General features: G+C 34.8%; 4 protein-coding genes across 5 annotated transcripts; 1 reads left to right on the top strand and 3 right to left on the bottom strand.

The window, feature by feature from the left end:
* Nucleotides 1-250: 250 nt before the first annotated feature.
* Nucleotides 251-4,376, bottom strand: LOC103495394 (SWI/SNF complex component SNF12 homolog). Its single transcript, XM_008456933.3, has 3 exons — nt 4,056-4,376; nt 2,001-3,679; nt 251-1,010 (listed from the first exon to the last, which is right to left on the bottom strand). Exons 2-3 carry the CDS (start codon nt 3,614-3,616, stop codon nt 941-943), a joined length of 1,686 nt encoding a protein of 561 aa, XP_008455155.2. The 5' UTR covers nt 3,617-3,679; nt 4,056-4,376; the 3' UTR covers nt 251-940.
* A 918-nt stretch (nt 4,377-5,294) lies between these two features.
* On the bottom strand, nt 5,295-9,821 carry LOC103495393 (fructose-1,6-bisphosphatase, chloroplastic). The gene is made up of 3 exons (XM_008456932.3): nt 9,311-9,821; nt 6,670-7,066; nt 5,295-5,913 (listed from the first exon to the last, which is right to left on the bottom strand). Exons 1-3 carry the CDS (start codon nt 9,707-9,709, stop codon nt 5,513-5,515), a joined length of 1,197 nt encoding a protein of 398 aa, XP_008455154.2. The 5' UTR covers nt 9,710-9,821; the 3' UTR covers nt 5,295-5,512.
* Nucleotides 9,822-11,284: 1,463 nt separating this feature from the next.
* Nucleotides 11,285-15,153, top strand: LOC103495392 (nicotinamidase 1-like). Its single transcript, XM_008456931.3, has 5 exons — nt 11,285-11,752; nt 12,775-12,958; nt 13,453-13,586; nt 13,834-14,019; nt 14,785-15,153. Exons 1-5 carry the CDS (start codon nt 11,612-11,614, stop codon nt 14,869-14,871), a joined length of 732 nt encoding a protein of 243 aa, XP_008455153.2. The 5' UTR covers nt 11,285-11,611; the 3' UTR covers nt 14,872-15,153.
* Nucleotides 15,154-16,094: 941 nt separating this feature from the next.
* On the bottom strand, nt 16,095-23,785 carry LOC103495391 (protein EXECUTER 1, chloroplastic). Of its 2 annotated transcripts, none has more exons than XM_017046248.2 (12): nt 22,785-23,781; nt 22,397-22,513; nt 22,108-22,173; nt 21,530-21,636; nt 20,812-20,893; nt 19,165-19,908; nt 18,903-19,026; nt 18,637-18,809; nt 18,398-18,472; nt 18,212-18,304; nt 17,931-18,092; nt 16,095-16,523 (listed from the first exon to the last, which is right to left on the bottom strand). In XM_017046248.2, exons 1-11 carry the CDS (start codon nt 23,196-23,198, stop codon nt 18,000-18,002), a joined length of 2,088 nt encoding a protein of 695 aa, XP_016901737.1. In that variant the 5' UTR covers nt 23,199-23,781; the 3' UTR covers nt 16,095-16,523; nt 17,931-17,999. The 2 variants fall into 2 exon arrangements, with proteins under 2 accessions (XP_016901737.1, XP_050939887.1); XM_051083930.1 differs by lacking the exon at nt 16,095-16,523 and adding an exon at nt 16,594-17,627 and having other exon boundaries at nt 22,785-23,785.
* Nucleotides 23,786-24,396: the final 611 nt, after the last annotated feature.

The raw sequence follows: 24,396 nt of genomic DNA, 5'->3' as shown, positions 1-24,396 counted from the left end.
TTTATATTTGTGAGTGTTCGGGCCAAATTACACCTCGACTAATCTCACAGGACAACCCAATTCCTTGATTGGTTGCAAGGAAGCAGTTGAAAACACTTCCTAAAGTACACAATAAACTCCTTGTCAAAACAATAAATCAAATGTTCAACAACCCAACCATAGCGTTAATCTAATTCACAAATAATTTTATTTTTTCTTGGCATAAAAAAAAAAAAAGACAAAGTAGATATAGAAATAAATAAATTTCAAATGAAAACCTCAAAACAGCTCAAGTTATTTCTATTGAAACCAATCCGGAATATTCATAAATGTTATATACACGATAAGAATTTGTATCAAGGACAATTGGGAGCATGTTTTATGTGCGTAGCAAAGCACCAAAGCAATGAGTTTAATGGCAGTATGCTGTTTCACAAAGTTTGGGTCAGTTTTATGAGAACAAGCCAAGAGGAGTGTGTACCTTCTCTTTTATAGCCCCGGGTAAGGGTTGTGTTGGTTTCAAGTACGAGTCGAGTCGTCTATGCCGTCTATCTTGGTTATTAGCCATTAGCGAACTCCAGAGAATGAAAACGCTTCACCACCTACAGGCTCTAAAACTACATCGCAAATCAGATTTGATAGCTCTACGAGAGGCTACTAAGAAACAAAAATGGTAGATGGAATGTAATTTGTATGAAAAGGAACTTTCGACAACAGACAAGCAAATCAACTATGATTCTAAAATCTAGCTTAAAAATGGTACAGAATCGAAATATCTTAGGTTAGTCCAATTAAGAAGACTATCCCCGGTTAGATAATTACCCAGTCAAACAAGGCAAGGGTTAAAATACAGAATTCCTATAACTTTCCAGATACTTAGTCCTCTATTAGGAAAGAGTGATAAATGTGATGAATATCAGACAAATGTCACCGATTTCAATATAGATGTTGCATGGGATCCTTATGCGCTTCTAGGAACTTCACTTGTTGCAGGTTTACGGTTTAGATACCGAATGACAGCATCCTCCACCCTGATTCAATACAAATACAATCACATAAATTTATCAACAATCATTTTAGGAACAATTTTCATGTTAGATATCTGTGTCTATCACTCCACTGTCCTGTAATCCAAGGGTTCTTCCTCCCCCACCCCCACCAAAACGAAGAGCAAAACATATTGACATCCAAAGGAATGGGTCACTCTAGCCCATATTCTGAAAAAAAAATATACAGAATAGCGCACAGGGCACAAATTGCATCCATCATATGGGGTATTTTTGCCGTAGCCTGTAATTAGAAAGCTACTCATGTTTGCAAGTGATCTTGACAAACATGCCAAAATTGCTTTCATCACTGCCAAAATCACTATCATTTTGAAATAGTGATGTTTGGCAAAGAAGCGAGCTTAGAAAAACCCACAATCCCATTAATGTGACTAACCAATTTCATTGAAAAAACAGCTATTATTTCATAGTTGATTTTTTAGTAATTTGATGATTATGAAATCACTTTTTAAATAACAATAAATTGTTTTACTACGAGGAAAACCAAATATTAAAATAATTTATTGTAAAACACGTTTTACAAAACCATTTATACTCAAGGGATACTTAAGAATGATTTTGAAATAATTAAAATTATTTTTCTTATGTTCAAAATCATGTGGTAAAACCTTTTTTTATCTTTGGAAAATGCCTTCAATTATCAAAAATCAATTTAACGTTTGATTTAACATTTTTAAATATGACTTTCAAGGATCAAATTTGATTTTGAAGGATGAAAACGTGATTCAGAGTGACTATGAATATGGAAAATGTGATTGTAACCATTTCAAAACATGCCCATGCTCTAAATCACTTGTGCTAAAATCATTAAAAACCCACTCTGCCACTATACGCTGAAGAAAGTACCTGGATTCATAAAAACATTCATCACACGGCCTCAATGGATGACCTCGATGTACGATATAATAGACAAACAAGAAGGGAAGCCGGATAAATTAAACAACTATTACTCACCATGATTGACTGTAGAAATTAGAGTGACGTTCTTTCTCTGCATGATGGCTAGCATCTCCAGCTACGATCTTTAAATCCTTAGTTTGAGAAGATATCAAGTTATTGATAAAATCTGCTGGAGACTGACTGAAGCCAAGAAAGAAAGATCGCCTTCGAGAGTGCTCATGTATCTTCTTTACTGCAGCAGAAATCAATTCATCACAGGAATCTATATCTTTAGGCTTCTCAAGGTTTGCTAAGAACGCAGACATTTGTTTCTCTATTGGAAAAGGCACGTCGACCATGACATCATAACATGTAGTTCCAACAGGTGAATTTCCCGAAATCTTAACTCTATGTTGTAAGTTTATAGGCTGGGGAGGAATTAAATGTTGTGATATCTTCTGAGAGACCATAGAAAATTTCACCTTCTCTTCACCGAACACTTTTCTAAGACCTGGATCACATGTAATGAAAGAAGGATCGCTTGAATTCTGCAACTTGTTAGCTTTCACGTAATGCCATAGTGCAGCCATAATTCTTGAGCGGGTGTCTGTTTCAATTCCAAGCACATCTGACAGAGAAGGCGAAAGACGAAACTTTTCGGGGGTGTGATTCATGTCCAATCTTATCACTGCAGTAAATTCTTTATCCCCTTTTCTCTTCACTTCAAAGCCCTCTTGCAAAGCAGGAGAACGGGCAGCCTCCCATAAAATTGTATGGTTATCTGGATAAAGGCTTTGATCTAAGTATACAGTAATTTTCTTGAAGAAAGATGAAAATTTTGGGTATGTAGAATCATAATTTTGCATGGCTCCAGTGATAACAGGATCTTGTCCATCTTCCAAGATCCTCCCAGTTATCTTAAGCGACCATGAAGGGGATTCTACGTTTTTCTGATCAGAACCACTTTGATTCTGATTTTCAAATGTATTGAAGACATATATCCGTAGGGTTTTTTGAACGCGTGGAGGGTTCTTTAAAGACTCTTGAATATCATTTTTCTTTCTTGCTAGAGCAGCATCTATACGACCTTCAACTTCGAGTAATTTGGTATAGATAGCAGATTCTGGCAGAAGAGCCGCAACTTTATCAGGTATTTGTTTCTCAGGAAGCTTAACCTTCTTTCTTCTAGGGGCTGGAGTCAGCTCCATGGTTTTAAATGGTGAAGTAGCAATAGTGTAAGAATTCCCTGCAGACCTAGAAGGTGGCTTCTGAGTGGGCCTCTTAGAATTCCCCGTTCCAGGAGTTGAAATAGAGGGTGTTGACCCAGCATTGGCACTATGCAGCTGAACAGGTTGAGTATGAGCTTGAAAATGTGCATGAGCAGATTGAGCTTGTGCCTGAGCATGAGCCTGCGTGTACTGTACATGAGACATTGTACGTGTCTGCGGCTCAGACAGCTGAAAATGACCTGAAAAATGTGATCCGCTATGTATTTGAGGCTGTGGCTGAGAGAGTAGATGGCCATGATGGTTCAGTGGCCTTGTTTGCGGAACCATGCCTGAATTCCCAAAATGCGGGGCCACAACATTCCTCCCTAAATTGTTACTACTAGAGCTATTATTCACCGAAATAGTTGCCCCAACATTCCTCACCGCACTGTTGCTATTAACACTGTTGTTATTTACCGACATCGCTAATTCATACAGCCAAAATCCTTGGGGAGGAATCAAATTACTCCATTTGCAACAATGAGCCTGCAACAAAGTCTCTCAAACCCAAATTCAATCGGATAGCGAATTTTCTAACAAACACGTTTCGAACTAGTCTCACTAATTAATTACAGTGACAACGAATCCAACTAAGCTAAAACCACGAAAAATACTTCGATGATCACTAAAGAGTTTTGTCCCCCACCACTTTCTTGTATAATAATTTTCAAGCCCTAGATTTCGAAGCGAACTTCAGTCATGCATAATGAGCTATCATAGATTTTGGAACTAGTATGCTACAGAAGGATTTCAAAACATCAAATTCTTCAGAAACCGTTTACGAAGAAATTTAACGCGACGATAGACATAAACAGAGAAGAAATTACAAAGAAAAACGAAGGCCTGTGAAAGAAAATCTAACCGGTAGTTTCTCCCATTACTTTTGCAGTTTGCTTAACTGATTTTATGGTCTGTGGTGTGAATCCGGGGTTAGCCTGCCGGCATTAGATCGCAGACGAGAGTGAGATAAGAAGAGGAGAGAGAAAAGTAGCGTTGGAGCGTCGATCGGCAATCGGAAATCGGCGACGGCAACAGAGAAAGAAGATCGAGAGAAGGAACAAAAAAGAAAGAAATAGCCTGTGGGCGGGGGGGTGCAGCTGCGGCAACAGTTGAAGAGGAAGAAACGAGGCAAGAAAATAGGATATTGTAAATAGTGACCCTTTGTTTTTTGTTTTGGTTTTGTTTTATGGATGAAAGGACCAAATAAGGCAAAATGAAAAACGAAATTGATATACATAACCCGGTTGGGTCGGAATAGAGACAAATCACGAACATATTCAAACAAAAAATTGAATTCTATCGATTCAACGTGCAAAGATCTAATACATAGCGGATCATCGAATTTACAGCCCAAATTGACATTTTAGTCTCCACGTTTAGAATAATAAGTAGATTTAAAAAAGGTACGTTTATAAAAATAGGTCTATTAGGTCTGGATTTTAAGTTTTTAAATTTAGATTTAAAAAATCCGTGAAGTAATTTTTGTTTGTAACATTTAAAATTAGAAAGAAATTATTCTAGAGAAGATATAATAATAGTATAAATTTATTTGGAAGACTTTTTAAATTTATTTTTAACAATTAGAAGACTAAAATGATATATTTTGAAAATTTGAAGATTAAATAGATTTATCATTGTAAATCTAGAAACTAAAAAACGACTTCAGTTGTTTTTAGGGATCCTTAGAAAAATAAATAAAGATATGTGCATTATACTATTATTATAGGTAGAAAAAATATTTTTTTAGAAAAACTAATAATAAATCCGTCCGAGTTAGGTTTGGATTGTTTCAAATGAATCCAAAGATTTTTCATTTTTCAACCCAACCCAACTCGAACCGTACAAATCTCACTTGGGTTGATTGGGTTTTTCGAGTATTGAGCTTTATCAAGACCCATATCCGGAAGATTTAATTGTGAAAAATATTTTGAAGCCATTATATTTTGTTATTCTTTCCTATGTTTCACGCTTTTTTATGCAATATAACAGAATTATTTAGTCATCCCTTAGAATATCGATAACAATGTCCATGAAAATATAATACAAAGTCTATGAACGAGTTCCAAATATGGAAAGAAGCTCAAAATGTTAGTCCTATATATCGGTTACAAGAACATAACTCTTCTTCAGATTGCAAATTAATATAATTCACATGCTGTCATAATTTACTGTTAATATTCTACACTTTATATACACCTTCCAGTAAAGCATGCAAAGCCACTGAAAAAAAAATGTGATGAACTACACAAAATCTAGACACTGACCTTTTCGTTTTGAAGGTTGTTTTTTACATTTTAAACTTCATTCTCTATCACAACTTCAAACTTCATAACCAGGATTCACTTTCTGCTGTACATCTCCATAGCTTTCAAGCTCCTCCATGTCCTCCAAACTCCCCAAGAACAAAGGCAGCCTTTGATGCAGCTTACCTGGCTGCAATGAAAGAATTCGGTGTTTACCATCTGAACCTCGGCCTCCGGCTTGCTCAACGAGGAGGCTAAGAGGGTTTGCCTCATATACTAGACGGAGATGATCTCTTGGATTCATTGCCACTCCGCCATATAATAAAGTTCGATGGAGATCAGCAACCAGAGAACATATGTAACGAGCAGAGTATTTCTTTGGATTTTTGCCTTTCCCCTGTCTGATTGTGTCGATATATCGCCGCAATCCTTCTGGCCAGTCAAAATATCTTGCATCATTTACGGAATATATTTGCCCTGGAGAATAAGAAAGCAGTTGAAATAAGGTCCAAAAGATCCCTCTTATTGTCTCTCGAAATGTTTATAATTCATTAAAAGGAAAGAAATATAGGTTTCTAAGACTCCCAAAATCTTCAGCTTATTGTCCAAATATTCATAACATTTAAGTATAATCATTCTATTCACATTAAAAAAAATTCTTTGGCTAATTCTCCAAATATTCATAACATTTGAGTGCAGTGCAGAGGTCTACAGCGTCATTCCCCCACGAGTAGCCGAAAATGGATTACCAGATCAGTGAATTCTTAATAGGAAAGCAAGTTGAAGCAAAGGGGATTATACTAGAACCTTCTTTGGATTAAAAGAAAAGAAGTCATATAGGAAAAGACATGCAATATAAGGAAATCCCACGGCAAAAGTTATTAAAATTCTCTATATTTTCTTTAGATAGAAGCAACTGCTCTCACTAAGAGAAAAAAAAAGAATAAAAACGCATAAAAAAAAAAAGCAAAACCTACAGAAAACCTCACTGAAAGAAAGGTTTCCAACTAAGCAAGATGTTAGCCAGAGAATAGTTACAAAAAGTGAACACCGAAACTTATCGAGAAACGTAGAACCTCACCAAGGACCAAAGCTCACTAGGGTCTCTCTATCCACACATCTAAACACTTTGTTGTTCCTCTCCCCTAAACATGGAACACAACACTGCTGAATTATACTGACAGTCATATCAATATTGTGCTATATTTTGAACCATGGAACCCGACATGTTACCTCGAGGAGGGATTTTGATGTGAGGATGAGTAAGAATGAAGTCTCCTGTTGAATGGTCCAGTGTAAATGCATGTGTCCCAGAGCCAAAGCTGGCACAAAGTATTGTAGCTGATGAGTAGAGAACATATCCAGCAGCCAAAAGTTTAGTCCCACTCTGTAGAGAATTAAGCACGGCCTTCTCTTCTCTCGGTAAATTATCGAGTTCAACAAGACGTTTATAAACCCCAAAAATTGTGCCAGTAGGTATTGATGCATCGATATTTCGAGAACCATCAAGAGGATCAGTTACCACCACAAATGGGCCATCATCTCTAATCCAAACTGGTTCATCATCTTCTTCTGAAGCCATCACAGCAACTTTTCCAGAATTTCTAAGGGATGATAAGATGATTTCATTCTGTAAAAAAGAGAGATTATTTCACAGAGTTTAGTTTTTCTTTTCTCTAGGATGCATTTGCAAAGAAGACAGAAAACCTAGGTTGCTAAACTAGAAAACCCGAGCAGTAACTGAAAATAATATGCTGAATATTTCAACAAGTTGTATCTTTGCAATTTAGGCCTTCAAAATCCAAGTGTTTCAAGAGTGTCCTTAAAGTTGTCCATTTTCGTAAAAGATATCTGTGCTTTTTCTTCTCTTTCTTTTTTCTTTTTTCTTTTTCTTTTTTAAAAAATGAATCTACGGTGCATGGCTGGCAATTAAAAGGAAACATTTAGACATTTAATGCTCCGTCAGACATTAAAAATTCCTCAAAATATAGAACTCATAAAAGTTGGCGTACTTTTTCTTTTTTGCATTATGAAATTCTTGTTATTAGATATCTAGTTTGGTCTTTCTTAGTATATAAATCAAACAATCATTTTTCTGAACGATTTTAAGATTAATAACAGTTTAAGAACAATTGGTAAGTTTGAAAACACTACTAAAACACGGTAAAGTATAGCTTTGATCCCTATAATTTACCTTATTTCTAATTTGTTTAATTTAGCCAATCAAGTCTTTAAGAATTCCCCAATTTCATCCTAACTGTTAAATCTAGGTTATGAATTAATGGGAAAATGGCACAAAAGAATCTAGTTTTTTGACCAATAACCTCCTCTAAAGTAGGATGACATGGATATGGCATGATAGACATATTTAACATCGCCTATTTAAAAGTTTAAAAAATAAGGTTAGATTGCGATCTATTTTTTAATAAGAAATTGACATATTCCCGAAAACAATAGAGAACAGCTTAAGGACAAGAGACAAGAGGCTCCCAAGAACACAAACTAATAAATAAGGACCTTCCAATTGTTGAAAATCATAGAAAGGCTATAATTACAAAAATGTTTGGTGCTGTTGGTACTCCACCAAGAAGCTGTGTGTTGAACCACAGTCCAAAAAGAATCAAAAGAATTGTATTTGTGATCTATAATTAGAACAGAGGAAAGAAGTCGAGAATTAAAATAGATCTTGTAACATTCAAGATCGCACATTCCAGACAACAAGAAAATGAGTCAAGCTACTTTGTTATTAAAGATTTTGATGGTAAACACTAAAGTTATTTAGGACTTAACAAAAATTATAATACTCGGTGGACTTAAACAGAAACGATTTATTGATTAAAATAAGGGTAAACTTTAGTAACTGTAAGCCCCAGTACCAGGATCTGACTAAATTTTGATACCTGATAGCCCTAACATTTCCTGCCTTCTCTGCCACTTGGCAACGTCATCTTTGAACTTTGGTCCCTTTGTACAAATCCTAGGTTTAGAGCGTTACAGCAACAACATAACAAAGCTATATTTGAACCTTTGAAGTTCAAGGCTCTGCCTCTAACCACCCAAACAGAAAGGATTTATATTTCGATGACCAATAAAGCAAATAGAACGAGACTGTTGAAGTTGATCTCGAATAGTTGAAATTGCTACCTTCATTGTTTTTTAGTTGCTACAACTACAAGTAAGGATAAATTACAAAATAATAATAATAATAATAATAATAAAATAAAAATAAAAGACCTTTGGCCTTTGTTTTAAGAAATAAAAGCATCCTTATTCTTTCAGAATTTGCGATGTTAGAATGTTGAATGGAAATTGGGACCAATAACGGTGTGGTGGTGACCTGAAATAAATTGGGACTCAGATACCATTGCATCTTTTTTCACCCCACTGCCGCACCACAGGGCCAACTTTAGTTTTGAAAAGTAAAGTATATGATTTCATTTTTTGAAAAAATATTGATAGTTCTGAAACAACAGGCAAAGTTTAGAGGGGTTTTTTTTCAGTCAGTTTTGTAACTTACCCTACAACTAATCTGGATATTATTACCCAGAGCAATTTGCACACCGAAACAAAGTCAGCCTTAAAGTTTATAAGATTCAGAACAACGAATTCAAAATTTAAATACTATTGACAGAGCCAACGAGACTCCTAAAGCTGAACTTGAGCTCATATAGTGGAAACTGAAACATCCATGGTGCTTCAGTTGATAAAATTAATTTAAAGACTAACCAGAAAAGTTTATGCAAAAAAAAAATGAAAAACAACCTCGAGGGTTATAAGATTAAGAAAACTATGCATTCGAACTTCAACCACTAAGGACAAAGTAAAACAGATTCCCAATAAAATCAATATCCAAAATGGATGAAAATTTGCTTACAGACACAATGTCGAGCGGCTTGGGTGCATCCCTCTCAGACCCAACAGCCAAACCCGCCGGATTTTGAAGATCGGAACTGAAGGGAGAAGCGACGAGAGCGGCAATTCTCTTGCAAGCATACTGAATATGAGTCAACAGCAGCACTAAATCATCTCCCAAACCAATCCCTCCCTTACCCACAAAATCAGTCAAAGTACAGAGTCCATCAGTGCCTGTCGACCCTCTAGGAGCGGTCCCTGTTCGCGACCCGACGGCGAGGCCAGAAGGTGTAGAAGCCATAGCTGTGGGAAAACGAAGCTTGGATGGAGGGGGGAAATGGCGGATTGTTGGTGCAAAACGAGGGAGATTTGAGGGAGAGGAAACGGGGGGATTGAAGAGAGGAATGGTAGTGGATTGCATAGTATTATTGTGTGGATTGTTTTGGGTTTTGGGATTTGGCGGAAGTTGATGCCGATGGGATCATAATGGGTGATGGGTTGGGAAATTCATGGGAATAATGAAATGAAGGTCATCTCTCGTATATGATAATTAATATGAAATTACATCATATGTTACCATCATATGAAATTACACTTTATCCGTAAATGTACGAACTAAATTTTTTTTTTCTTTATTCAGGTTTTCGGGTGATTTTTCAACGTTTTCCATTTGTCCTACTTATCCTCTTCCTCCTTTTTCTTTTTCTACTTTTATGCGTTTCTTTGAGCATCGAGCAAGAAGAATACTACATAGAGCATATAGTGTAGGGCCTCGAGTAGTGAGTATATAACATAGAGCAACGAGTATTGAGTATCAAGGTCTGAGAATGAGTATCGAGAAAACTTACGAATATTGAGTATCAAGGTCTGAGAATTGAGTATTGAAAAAAACTTATGAATCGCATCACTCAGGTAGTTCTCAAGGTCTAATCGGTAAGTTTGCATGTGCTGGAGTAAGAAAAAAAAACAATTTTTCATTCATATATCAATTGGTGCATATTTTTCATCCATGCCACAATAATTGTAAGAGGGTCATCGTACAAGGAACCCATATTTCATGAGAGATGAGAATGAGACTTGGAATTGTCATTCGTCACTTCAAAACAGGTTAGGTAAGCTAAAGTTGGTAATTAGTAACATGATGTTTGTGATTCCTGTTGGAAATGATTGTGTAAATTTGTTCTGAAAATGAGTTTTATTTATCCTTTCCCAATGTTAAATTTGGGAGAAATTGCTAAAAGGGACTTCCCTCATGCAGAAGGCCCTTTCTTGCTTTGCTATTCTCGTTCTTTTCGGGCTTCGCCTCATTGATTGTTGCCCTTTCTCTCTTTCTCTCATGGTTTTGCTCTCTTACTCTCGCTCTTTGGAGCTTGGCCTCACATATCGCTCTTCTCTCTCCCTTTATCACACAATCTCGCTCTCTTACTCTCACTGTCACTTTCACTCTCACTCTTTGAAAATGTCAAAATTCTTGTATTTTAAGTAGTAAAGCAAAAAACATTTTAAACCTTGAAAATGAGATCTCGAGATTTTCCCTTCGAATGCTTGGTATTGCAGTTGGATCGGAGCTCATCATGATGTATTTGATGCATTAATGACCTACTTGCAATTCATTGTAAATTAGTTCTAATATACAATCAAAATGTCAATTTTATAACTTGTAAATATCGTTATAAATATCATTGTCTTTTCCTCTCCATCATTTAACGAGAGATATTAATCACTAATATAAGAATATGAATTACGATTGATACAATGAATTAAATACAATCTATATACCATTTAAATCATGTAAATTTAAAAATAAAACAGGCTAGCTAATAACTTATATTTGCTGTCAAACATAAAAAATCTATATCAAAATGAATAAAAATAAAAGTAATAGTCGTCATAATTGAACAACAATGTCAACTATAACACAATTAAAGCGAATGTCTATATCAATTGATTGATATATCGAAATATAGAGTGTGATTCGTTCGAATTAAACTTCGGTAGTTATAAATGCATCAATTTTAAACTAATTCCAAGTTTTGGAATGAATTTAGGTTAATTTATTAATTTTGAAAATATTTTAATTTGCATTGAAGAATGCAAAATTGAAGATATTTTTGTTTGATATGATTGAAGCCTCATGTCATCATAGATAGTCATGGAAGAGATTTCTTCTTTGACGCTAAAGAGAGATCCAAAATTTCAAAGATATATATTGACGTTTTATACATTCTTTTGACTTGTTGAACTCATGATCAAATTGCAATTATTTAAAGTAAACAGCCAACTCAACAACAATTGATGGGTGTGAACAGTTGCCTAAAAAAAGATGGTTTCGAGCTCCATTGATGTTTTGAAGAAGGAGATTCCACTGAAGCAGGAATCTGTGGTTTTGGCTGAAGATGCTGTGAACGGTCTTGTTCTCGTTGATATTATCAATGGCTTCTGCACCGTTGGCGCTGGAAATCTGGTAAAATTTTCTTCACTTATTGATTTTTTGATCTTATATGTATGTATTGCACACCATCTGTTTGATGAAATGCTTTTGTGGTTTTACTTGAAAGAAAAAGTAATTTTTGTATTGATGTTATGCGCCTTTGTGTGAATTTACAAAAGAATTGAGTAAAGATTTGGGATTTATTGCTTCTTTTTTGGAATATAATCTGTTTGATGCTACTAAGTCCACCTAGTTTTCTTGTAAATTATTTTTTCCATTCTTTCTTTTCAATGAAACATCAAACTTTAGCAGAGAAATAATAAAAGAAAGAAAGAAAAAAAAAAGAAGGCAATAGCATACAAAGAAGAGAACCCACGAAAAAGGGGATCTAATCAAGGAGCCAAATATCGCTATAACATTTCTTCCTCCCAGCAAAATATATTATCTCTCACTTCTAAAGACTCCATAAAATCTCTAGCCTTCCACAAAACAACCCTCATTTTTACGAAAAGGCAAATAAAGAAGGAAGCTCGATGATCGATTCTTTACAGCCATGCAAGTTAGGAAAGCTAAAGTTGAACTTATAGAAACATGTTAGGGACAACAATTCTCTCGATATCTCCATGATGGTAGGATATTGTCTACTTTAGACATACATTTTCATAATTTTGCTTTTAGTTTTACCTAAAAGTTCTAGTATCATCACAGAGATAGTTGACGTTACTTATAAACTCATGATGATCATCCATTACCTAACAAATATGAAACTTTGGTTGCATATCTGGGAGACCCCTCTAAAAATCACATCTCCCTGGTAAATAGAAACAACATTATTGAATTTTTTTTTATTTATAACAATAATGGTTTTTACACATCTAACCGACATGTGACTGTATTTGCATTCTCTCCTATTTGTTGTTACTTGTAATTAGGATAATCCAACACACATTTGCTTCGTTCTGTGAAAGAAAAAAAGGCATATAAATTGATGTAGCAAGAGAAACCATTGTGTATATACTGAAATATTTGGAGTTCGGGATGTGTTTAAATTGCAGGCACCAAGAGAGCCAAATAGACAGATATCTGAAATGGTGGAAGAATCAGCAAGAATTGCAAGGATTTTCTGTGAGAAGAAATGGCCTGTGATGGCATTTATTGATTCTCACCAACCAAACAAACCTGAGAAACCATATCCTCCTCACTGTATTGTTGGTTCTCATGAATCGAACTTGGCTCCAGGCATGTCTTCCCCTCTCTCTAAATGATACCAAACAAATTTCCTAAGTAATTCACCTCTCAAATTTAGATTAATCTTAAAGAGAGATGTGAAATGTATGATTTTAAAACAAAGTATATGCTTCTTAAGCTTGTAAATGAATTGGTTTATTCGGCATGCATTATTTAAGGGGTTGTTTGAGTGTCCAACTCGTCTTACTGTAGTCGGTTGTGTTTGGGTCTTCCATTATAATAGTTAAAACTATTTGAAAATCTCTATATTATCTTTATGGAGAAAGTCCCGTTGCCAAACATTTTTGTGATGGACAATACTCAAGAATTTGTACACACCTGCATTCGATTCTCTAACAAGAAACAGTTATCTTTTAGAAAGCTCGATTATATCATAAATCTGTTAGACATAATATTCAAAATTCATGGATGTGTTAAGACACTTCCAAAATTTTATTAACTTCTTTTTTTTTCACATGCAAAAATACTAAAAGTTTTCATTGCAGCTCTGCAATGGATGGAGAAGGAGGCGAACGTGACGATAAGGCGAAAGGGCTGCTTCGATGGATATATGGGCTCCTTCCTGCCTGATGGCTCCAACCTTTTCGTCGATTGGATTAAAAATAATCACATCAAATCTGTACGATTCTCCATTACTCTTCTCTCTTCATTTTCAATGCTTTTCATTTCAAACTCAAGATGTTTTATAATCCTGAGTACCAAAATTTAAGGAATGAGTACCAAATTTGTAATTTTGCTTGACGATGATGATGATGATGGAAGCAAATGGTTATAAAACTTATAATTTTATTAACAAGGTAGATGTGATTATATTTGGTATGAATTTTAAAAACCTTTTCTTTTTCTTTCTTATTTCATGGATGAAGCTTTTGGTGGTTGGAATATGTACGGACATTTGCGTGCTAGATTTTGTGTGCTCGACTATGTCTGCAAAGAATTTAGGGTTTCTTCATCCCTTAAACGATGTCGTTCTGTACTCTCGAGCTTGTGCTACCTTTGATGTCCCTCTTCATGTTGCTAAAGACACCAACTCGGCTCTCCCCCATCCTCAGGTAAAACCCTTTTCTCTTTGTCTTTGTCTTTGTTTTTTTTTTTTTTTACTTCACACTTTCTTAAAATATATTGACATTTCTTGTCATTGTGATTAAACAACGAAGTAGAAAATAATATGAAGTAATGAGATCAAACTAAAATGTATGTTTAAAATTGAAAGTGACGAGATCAAGATATATAATTTTCAACAATAGAAGAACTAGAAAAGACTGATATTAATCGAAATGTGAGTAAACTGAATTTTTAATTCATCGAAATTATCTTTTGTATTTTAATAAATTACAATCCCTCCTATTCCAAATCCTCCCCAATCTTTTCAAACATATTTTAATTACACATTTTATGTGTCTAAGACATTTTTGGGAAGAAAAATTAGGTTTAGAAATTACATTTTAAATTAATTTAGTACTTTGTTCCCCCACCCCTTTACTTTTGCAAATACATTAAGCCATAAAATCAACGATTCTTCCTTCAAAATTCACATATGCTATAAAATTTATATTTGTCTTTCAATTTTGTTTCTTTCAAAACCTCACACTAAGTGGCTTCCCATATGTTGCTTTGTTCAATAACATTTAGTCTTTACAGAAGACTGAATTGAATAAGATAAAGAAAAAAAAAAAAAAAAAAAAAAACCCCCAAAATTTGAAAATACTTTTAGAGCAAATATTCTATGTCCTTTCTTTTTAACTATTTAAATGCACTCTTTTTTCTTCAATATGAAGTATAGGATTTAACTATTTAAGTTTGTTTTTGTGTGGCAGGAGTTCATGCATCATGTAGGCTTGTACATGGCTAAGGAAAGAGGAGCAATCATAGCCAACAAAATATCACTAGGAACCAACATATAAACCCACCATGCTTAACTAGTAGTTCGCCCTCTCTAATGCCAAACGTTAAAGAATTGTAACCAAATAAATAAACTATGATCTTGATCTTCCAAACGTTGAGTATGGAACTCCCGCTAAAAGAAGAGGATCTATAGTCTTCTTCGTGAACGGTATCTATAGACATATTATACAGTGAGTTATCATTGCCACAAAAATGATGTATATGTTGTAAACTATAAGACACTCTATTTCATATGTGTACCACATCTCCATAACTTAGTAAACGCTAAGTTTTTTTTTTAATTAGTGACTAATTGTATACTACTACTATGAAAATAAAATTTAAAACTAAAAAGTTAAAAATTGTACGAAAGAGAAAAATAAAGTGCAAGCATAAACATGAACTCTTGATCTTTGTTATCATTCCAAAGATAGACTTTTTAAACTAAAACGAAACAATTCAACAACATAAACTTCCTAATTCTAAACTAAACAACTTAGCACTTTACAAACTAAATATGCTTTTAACTTAATAACTCCATTCGACACCTTTCTACACCTAGCATGTTAATCAGTGAACTAAAATGATGGCGATCCTTTTACAAGACTAAACGATTTAATTTTAAAAGCTTAAAGAATAAAATGAAATAAAATTTAGGAACTAATTCATATGCTTTTAGATAATCATACAATTAAATTTCCTCAGATACATCTACAATTCTATATGTCTAATCTAAATGTTCTCTTAATATAAATATGATATAAATAATACACAATTTAACCGATTTAAAAATATAAATATTTGAAGAAATTATCTTAAATGACAAAACTTTAGAAAATACTTACAGATGTTACAAAACATCACACAATTTATCTAACAGTGATATCACGATAAACCAAGATAAACTACTATTTGTGTCTATCAATTACAATCTATCATAAATAAACATGACATTTTGCTATACTTTATAACTATTTTTTTTGTTTATATTTTCTATATTTGAACATAGTTCAAATATTCATTTACTAATTAAATAATTTACAATAGTATTTCTCTTAAATATTCATCGATATATACGTTACATTTTTGGATACTTTTATCCACATCAACATTTTACGATATTCCCATAAAATTGAAACATCATCATTTCCGTGATTGTGGACATTTTAAGCCTACCCTAAACCCAAGCAAGGCCAAAGGTGAACACGCACGAAGAAGATTACAAGAGTGGTAGGTAGCACGATTCATCGAAATACTAATAATTTGTCATAATATTAACAGATGACGATTATCGTTCCAGACTTCAAAGTGGATTAAGGTGGTTACAAACAATTAGATAACCTCCAGAAAACCTGTCTTACAAATGACATCTCAATCTACTACAGCTTATGAATAAGTATGGCTAAGTGATATCTCAAACCACAAAACTCGATGGTTAAGAATTGATGGAGCAAGAGAACAGATTGATATATACAAAAGCAGGGAAAGAATTGCCCAGAGAAGGAAGAAATCAGGAGTACCAAGTGTCAGTGTGGACCAAGCTTTGGTGATCAAGTTTGTCAGACAAGGGTGATAAGTCAGTTGGATAACCAATGGCTCGCTTTGCCTGCTGCTAAACTGCTTATCTTTAAACGAGGGCTTTAAATCCTCTAAAACTGCCATATAACCATAACTACATCACAAAAAATGAGAACAAAATGGTAAGTATCAAGATCACTGCAAGAATGCAACTATGGTTTATATGAATGGCAATTTCTTCTTCAATATAAGAAAAGATTTTATTGATAAACGGATAAGGCTACATCTAAATGAGTTCTTTGATAGAAGAAGAAGAAGAAGAAGAAGAAGAAGAAGAAGAAAGTTTTTCGTTGATTAAGGAAAGAAAGGAGACTAATGCTTAATGATCAAAGTACAAGGAAACTAAAAGGGAAAAGAAAAAGACTAAGCAGGAGAACTAAAAACAATGCAGATGGAACGTGAAGAAGCTTGAAATCGAGCTGAAATAAAACAAACCATGGAATGGACATATTATGCAAAAACCATTGAACTCTTTCAAACCAATGCTATGTAGAACTTGAGTACCATGGAAGGAACTTATGGCATCTAATTAAAAACTTCCTTTAAGCTTTTCCGCAGAAAATTTTCAAAGAAACAAGGTTTTCGGATGGTTTAATTTAGAAATGGAAAATTATTTCAAATAGCAAAACAGTTGAAAATATATACAAATGTAGCAAAATTTCATAATCTATAAATGATAGATCCGGATAGAAATCGACTTCTATTAGTATCTATCATCGATAGAATCTAAAATATTGCAATATTTTGTAATTATTTTAGCTCATTTTGCTATATTTGAAAACAACCCAATAGAAATTCTAAATTTTCAATTGATTTGTTAACTCTGGATCGTTAAACGTTTTTTTTAGTTCAAGTCACAGACACTACAATGCAACAGCCTTCTCTAGAGCTTAATTGCCAGGCGAAAAGAAAAATGCATGTGCACTTTTTGAAGAGCACGATAGAGAAAGTATGTACTTTTTGATGCATTGAAAAGTATATAAAATAATAAAATTATAAGAAAATGGAATTTTTGTGGTAATCAAGGAAAGTAGAAAATTTCCTGCTAGTATTTAAGAAATTTTTCATGGCTTCAAAGCACATTGATTTGTGTGTGCACTTGTACTAAAGCACCTCTGTGCGATTTGGAGAGGGTGCCTTACTTCAACCCTTCACTATCCTGGGAGCTACCCCTACCTAGGGACAAGCTTTCACACACCTAAGAACATAAACATAAACAAAAGAACAGAGATACAACACGGGTACAATGACACATTAGCTCTAACACTAGTTAGGTTAAGAAATAGACGTAAGTAGTAACATTTGAAAAACCTTAATATATTATAAGAGCAAAAACCATACATTACACACATATGAATACATTTTTTAATAAGCACATGCTAAACTTTTTGAGATCATGTTTATATATGTGTGTGTAACCAATTGAGATCATTAATTGGTTAGGAAAGGTACCCAAACTGTGCAAAGATGTAGATGTTATAAATTAGAAGGATGATCTTACCCTTAAAGAATCGGTGGAAGCACAAATGAATTGACAAGCACAAGATTTCAGGTTAAAATAAGATGAAATCTACTCTTGCAGCCTCAACCGATTAAAAAACACCAGGAAATGAAATTCAGGAGCCCAATAAACAAATCCAACAACAGGTCCCCCTTTGATGTACTGCAGAAGGGGATAGATTAGACTCAAGCTTTGTAACAGATGGAACAACATCACCCAAAGATATATAGAAGGGGTTGATTAAGAAATCATAAAAATAAAATAAACAGAGAACTCCAAACCTTTCCATCAAGAATAACAAGTTCACCATCAACCCATCGTGGATTGCGAAAACCTGGCTCAGCTAGCCTACCTTGTCCTTTATATCTAGCCACCTAGGATAAAACAAACCAAAGATGCCACAAGAACATTCAGTGTCAAGAGGAGACAAAAGGATCAAATTTTAGTTGATAAAGAATAAAAATTACCACTCCAAATTCTTCGGGAATGATCCCTTTATGAGGAAGTTGGTATCTTTTTCCAACCTTTGCCCGAAATGCCACCTGAAATTCCATGACAATAATCAATACTACTCCCACAAGACTTTTGATGGAATATCCGAGTAAACAAATAAAAGAAACATGTGCATTCAAATATTTGGAGGCAAACTCAATGGTTTCCGTTTACAAAAATGTCAAAGCTGAGAAATGAGCAATTAGCCAATTACCTTTCCAGCGGGTACGTATGGATCCCCAATAACTTTCCAGGCTTCTACATATTCATAAAATTCAAGCTTTGAAGGCTCCTTATCCCCTCCTCCGTCCTCTTGCCATCGACCAAATCTGCGTCTTAGATGAATAATTTCTGATGTATATATTCCATGTGCCCCTATGTACAGTCCTGAAAAAGAATGATTTCTCCATGATGCCTCGATGTGAGCTATTTTTGATACTTGAATGGAAAAATAACCCTAGAAAAATACTAGAACAATACCATTTAGAGGATCTGAAGAAGTGGGAATTTCAATGCGATCGAAACTGGTGGATCCAGAAAGAGGTTGATAGTTTTGTGCCTGGCTGATGGATAGCTTTATTAACTCACTCAAATCTTTGAGTGCCTGAAAAAACAAGTTCATAACGCACAAAAGGAAAAAGAGGGTCAAGGCATGACTAAGTAAGACTAAAAAATTTACCACCTAAGGATTGCTAAACTGACCAACAACTACAATATTAACATGCAAGAATTTTAAACCAACCTTCAACGGTATCTTCTCTTTGCCAACAAATTTGGCTAAATCAAGCATAACATGGTCAATGCTACCTTGACCTCGAGGCTTGGACTTCCTATCCACTGACTTTAGTTCCTTTCCAAGGGAGTCATGCTCGTTCACATCATTCTCAATGGAGAAAGAAAATGAAGAACGCCCCTTCTTTTCTAATTTTGCAGGCACTCTTACATTTTTAGAAGAAACACCGCCAGAAAGCTTCTGCACTAAACCACCAACAATGATTTTGACGGCAACTTCATTTCGTCCCTGATTTTCAAGGAAACCATCATCAGCATCCAAGCCAGCATCTTTCTCTTGGTGGTCATCCTTAATCTTATCTTCCACTTCTAAATCTTCAAAGTCAGTATCTTTCTCACTTTCTCCATCGTCCTCATCTTCCTCTTCTTCATCTTCTTCCTCCTCAATTATTTGCTCAATCACCTTAGATATCACGTCTTTGTCAACCTTTCCAGGAGTTGACAGCTTCAAAACCTTGACCTTCACTCCAGGAATCATATCTCTCAAGATATTCTGAAAGACTGGAAATCCAACAGCTATATCAGAATCTTCACTCCTAATGTCAACATCTTCAGCTTCTTCACCACCTATAATGAAAAGATCGTCTTTTTCTTCAATGGGGTCCAAGGGATTTAATACACTAGGTGAATCTAATCCTTTAAACGGACCATTTGAATTATCAGATAAAACTCCTTTTCGCTTCAAGTACACAGCCTGAACACCCCAAAAAGAATGCCTTGAGTAGCCAATTGTAGCCGTTATAACATTTTAAAACAGGTTCTAAATATTCAATCTAAAACTAACCTATTCGTATGACGATAAAGAATGCATGGACAGTTATCAATCATTTGTAAAGAAGCATTTAAGAGATAATTTTCTTTAAGCAATTCCAAGCTTTCATTGGAAATAAATAAATAAGCCCTCAACAAAAGGAGCCAATCTAAGAATGGGGCGAGGGAAAAAAGAAACCAATCAAGCAAAAATAAAACCTATAAGATAATTACAAAAAACCTTAACAAGGCCAAAGAGAAACATAGAACCTAACAACCCACACGTCCTCATTAGACATCTAAACCCCCTAAGCCTAACAATAATCTATTATTCCTCACAATCCAAAGACCTCAGAAAATTGCACAAACCTCAACAAGCCACCAAAAGATGCAATTGAGAAATACTCAGCATCAAGCTTTTTATTAAGTCAGTTTGTTATGAAAAAACGAAGACTCATAACCAACATTTCTGGGTTATGTAAGTTGATAAATGTGTGTGGTCGAATCTGCTTGGCTGTAACAGATCACCTAGCAAAGTAGCAGCAGAATTGAAAGTAAAAACTTTCCAACACAATGCACAAAGAAAATAAGACAATTGAAGACGGGACTCTAAAATAAGACAAGAAGTAAATAGGAATGCTACTCAGGACCGATTGAATCAAAAGTTGGCATTGCCTCTATTAATCCTAGGGTCTGAGATCATCTCAAAATCATTGGACCAACATTCTAAGTCCCTTTCTAATTCTACAACACTTACGGCTGACCCACCATGTTATGTTAGTAAGCTTATCAAAAAAAAAAAAATTATTTGCACAGTAAATAATATTAGATGCTTTAAGACAGGTACCTGCTGTTTATATTCGCCCATTTTGTTCACTCTGAGAAAAATCTCAAACAAGGGGACACCATCTGCAGCTGTGGCAAGCTGTCTGAGGAAGTTGAGAAACAAAAATCAAGATTTCTTTACTGCAGCAGCAAATTATAAAGTCTTTAAAAACAAGGATCATTGAGACTTTTCAGAAAGCATTAGCTTTTCTACTGCAAAATGAATTGGCTGGCTTTAATCTTCCCTCCGAATAATCAGCAGTTTTTGTGTTCACTATCTTATTTTTGACTTTAGGGTCATTTTGTATTTGTATCACTATTGGATTCTCTCCTCATGTTCTTGGTCTCATTGATAGCTTAGACCTTTATTTTGTTCATTGGTTGTATTTCTTTCTGCATATTTCCTTGTAATTTTTTAGACTTTGTCTCTTTTCGTTAATCAATGAAAAGTGTGTTTCCTTTTCACAAAAAAAATATAAAAATAAATAAAAATAAAAAAGCTAAAGTTTGATGCCCAATAGTAGAATAGAGGTTTCCATCGGTCAATGAACAATCAAACGAAAGAATTAATACACACTATCACCAAAAGTTGGAAAAATAAAAGCAAATAAAAAATATTTAGGGGAGCATTTTATAAAGTAGATGACCTCAGCAAGATAAGAGTTGACAAAAGAAGACATGTATAATTGCCAAAAAAAAAGAACTGTGTAGTGCAATACAGTTGAAGGACAAAATCATACCGAGGACTGTAACTTCTAGCAACGTATCTTCCATGTTCAGCAGTTATTCGAATAATCAGACCACGAGAATTGTGATTGTCTTTTGAAATGCCAGACCACCATCCAACCTGAGAGGATGAAACCAAATGTAGAAAATCATAAATTTGTGTAGTAATATAAATGTGAAACCTGTTTCAGTTTGTTAAGAAGAGCATCCAGATGTAATTACTTAATCATGAAAGACAATCATAGCACGTAAATAAAATTGGAAAAAGATCACCAAGAAAGTCAAACTTCTTGCTCTTATATCTTAATCATAAAACTCATTTAGCAAATGGCTGACTCCAGTGAGAGGGTTCCTGAGTTACTTTAAAGACCATAAAGTAAAGAAGTAACAACTAGTTCCAGGCTTGCGAGAAAAAAGAACTGAACAAAAACGAAGTACAACCAGCTTGAAATACATGAACGTTTTTTTAAACGATCAACCAAAAAATCTTTAAGGCATGCACAAACTGCAAGGACCAAATGACTGAGCAAAGGGGGTGAGGATGAACATATTATAGCCAGCACTTTATTTTGAAACTCTTTGAATATCTCACCAACCCAGCGCCAGCATTGTCCCGGATGAAGGCCGCATCATGGTACCGCTCCTCCTCTATAGCTCTCTGTGATAGAAGAAAAAGGGACATGGGAGAATATATCAATGAAGCAACAAATGGAATACTTCTTGTTCTAGGTGGTCCAACCAAGTTTAATTACAAATCAAATTTCAACTGACGAATACTTCTGGGTACGGTAAAATAATGCCAAACAGACAAAAAGAAGAATCGATATCAAAATTTCAAATATTGGAATTATGTTCCAGATCAGAGTGAGAAATTTACTAACATGGAGATAAGACATTGCTCTGCCAACAGTGTCGTTTGTAGCCAAAGCCGCAATCGCTACCTTGAGCCTAGCAGCATCCTGATAGTCCTCTGCATATACCGCATGACTTAAACGCGACTGCGCAGGAAAAAAAACGAAATAAAATCAGTTTTTCTCCGATAATCATTCAGAGAAATTCTTCTCTGTTCTTCTTGCCTTAATCTGTTTCAGCCTCCTCCATAGCAATTTCACTCATTGCTCCATACTTTTCTTCCTATTAAATTGCAGTAAACTCTTTCCTCTTTTCCTAATTCTAATAATTTCAGAAGCTAATTAGAACGATCCGAGAAAACTCCAAACCAGAACACATCAAACTCCAACAATAACAGGGAAATAGAAATAGAAATACCTTAAGAAAAGAAACGAGGCGTTCCTGCTCGTCGACCTCATCAAAATGCTTGCGCCACCGATCCCAATCCCAACTCCGATCATCGTCCACATCTTTCTTGTCAGCTCCAACTACACCCCGCCCCTGCAGAGCCTCACCGTTGGGACGCGTGTCCTTAGAGCCATCGTTACGGTTGTTCACCAGAGAATCGAAACGTCTGAAAGCCGTTTGAAAGAGGTCCTGAAGTGCAGAGCCCCATCCCCATGGAAGGGAAGGTTCTGACGGAGAAGGAGAATCAGGGTTGTGGCAGTGGCAGATGGTATGGTATTGGGATGGCGGGGATGGTGCATATGGTTTCAAAAATGGAGTTGGGTAATGGAATTTTGGGGTGGAGAAGAAGAGCTGATGGGGAGTGGGTGGAGAAATGGAAGCCATGGATGAATGAGACCCGTATCTGTGGTGCCTGTACGTAGCTTTTTCAGAGAGAATAATTTGAGATTAGAGGGAGTGAAAGGCTAGAAACTATGAGATGGGTAAGTGGAAAGATCGAAACTTGCGATACCCATTTTGTAACTTTGTGATTTCATCTCTGTATTTGTGAAGTATGAGAGAGAGGATAAGGAATGATGTTTTGGGGTAAGAAATTCCATTTGAGTTCTTCCTTTTTGTATGGTGATGCTCAACATAGAATCTTGACAAAATGGGAGTTTTTCCTTTTTCTTTTTCTTTTTCTTTTCTTTTTTCCTTGAATTGTTTGACTCATCTCCATCAAAGCCATATTTAGCTTTCATGTTCTATTGTTGTGTATACCAATCAATTTACCCCCACATTTAGTATATATGGCCTTCTAAGGAAGGACAAGCTAATAAGTTTTATTGGACTTGGAATTCACACTTGAGCTTGAGGGACTATTTCACAATGAGTGATAGCACTTGAAAAGTATTGTTTCAAGGGTCTTAGGCTGGTTTACATTTTAATTGTTTGCTTTGATGTTGTTTAGAAGTGTTTTCTCAATAATCGAGCCATGGGAGCAACACTTGAGAATATTGATGTACAACGAGTAAAAAGAAAGTCCAACATGTGATTTATGTCATAAAGTCTCGTAGTTATCTAGTTAAATTAATTTAATTATTGAATATGTAATACTATAAGTATTTAAGGTTAATGACACTTTGAATACAACTCATTTTGTAATAGTTACAAATTGTTTGATCCAAATTGTTCAGATATGTGAGCGGTATCCAATACAAAGAGCTTGTATTAGACCGAATTGTGAAATAATTAATCTCTATTTGTAAATTCGTTAATTTTGAATATTTCGTGGAATGATCATGTACGATTCAACCTTAATTATAGTAGTTACAAATTCTCGTTTGTAAGGTCGTGTTCTTTGATTTGTAACTCTTGTTTGTAAGGTCATGCCCTTTGATTTGTATTCATGCGATTGGCTCGGGTTGTCTATTCAATCAGTTTACCATTTATGTGACTTGATTAAATGGGGAGATAGAAGCATAACTTCATAAGATGGATTCACTCCTTCCCCATAGAGTAAGTAAATGAGTGGTTTCTTTAAATGCTAATTTCGAGGAGTGATTCCTTTAAATGTTGATTTCAAGTCTTAATAGGATTAGAA

Source organism: Cucumis melo, chromosome 1 (assembly GCF_025177605.1).
Source record: "Cucumis melo cultivar AY chromosome 1, USDA_Cmelo_AY_1.0, whole genome shotgun sequence".
NCBI lineage: Eukaryota > Viridiplantae > Streptophyta > Magnoliopsida > Cucurbitales > Cucurbitaceae > Cucumis > Cucumis melo.
This window is presented reverse-complemented; position numbering and strand designations above follow the sequence as displayed.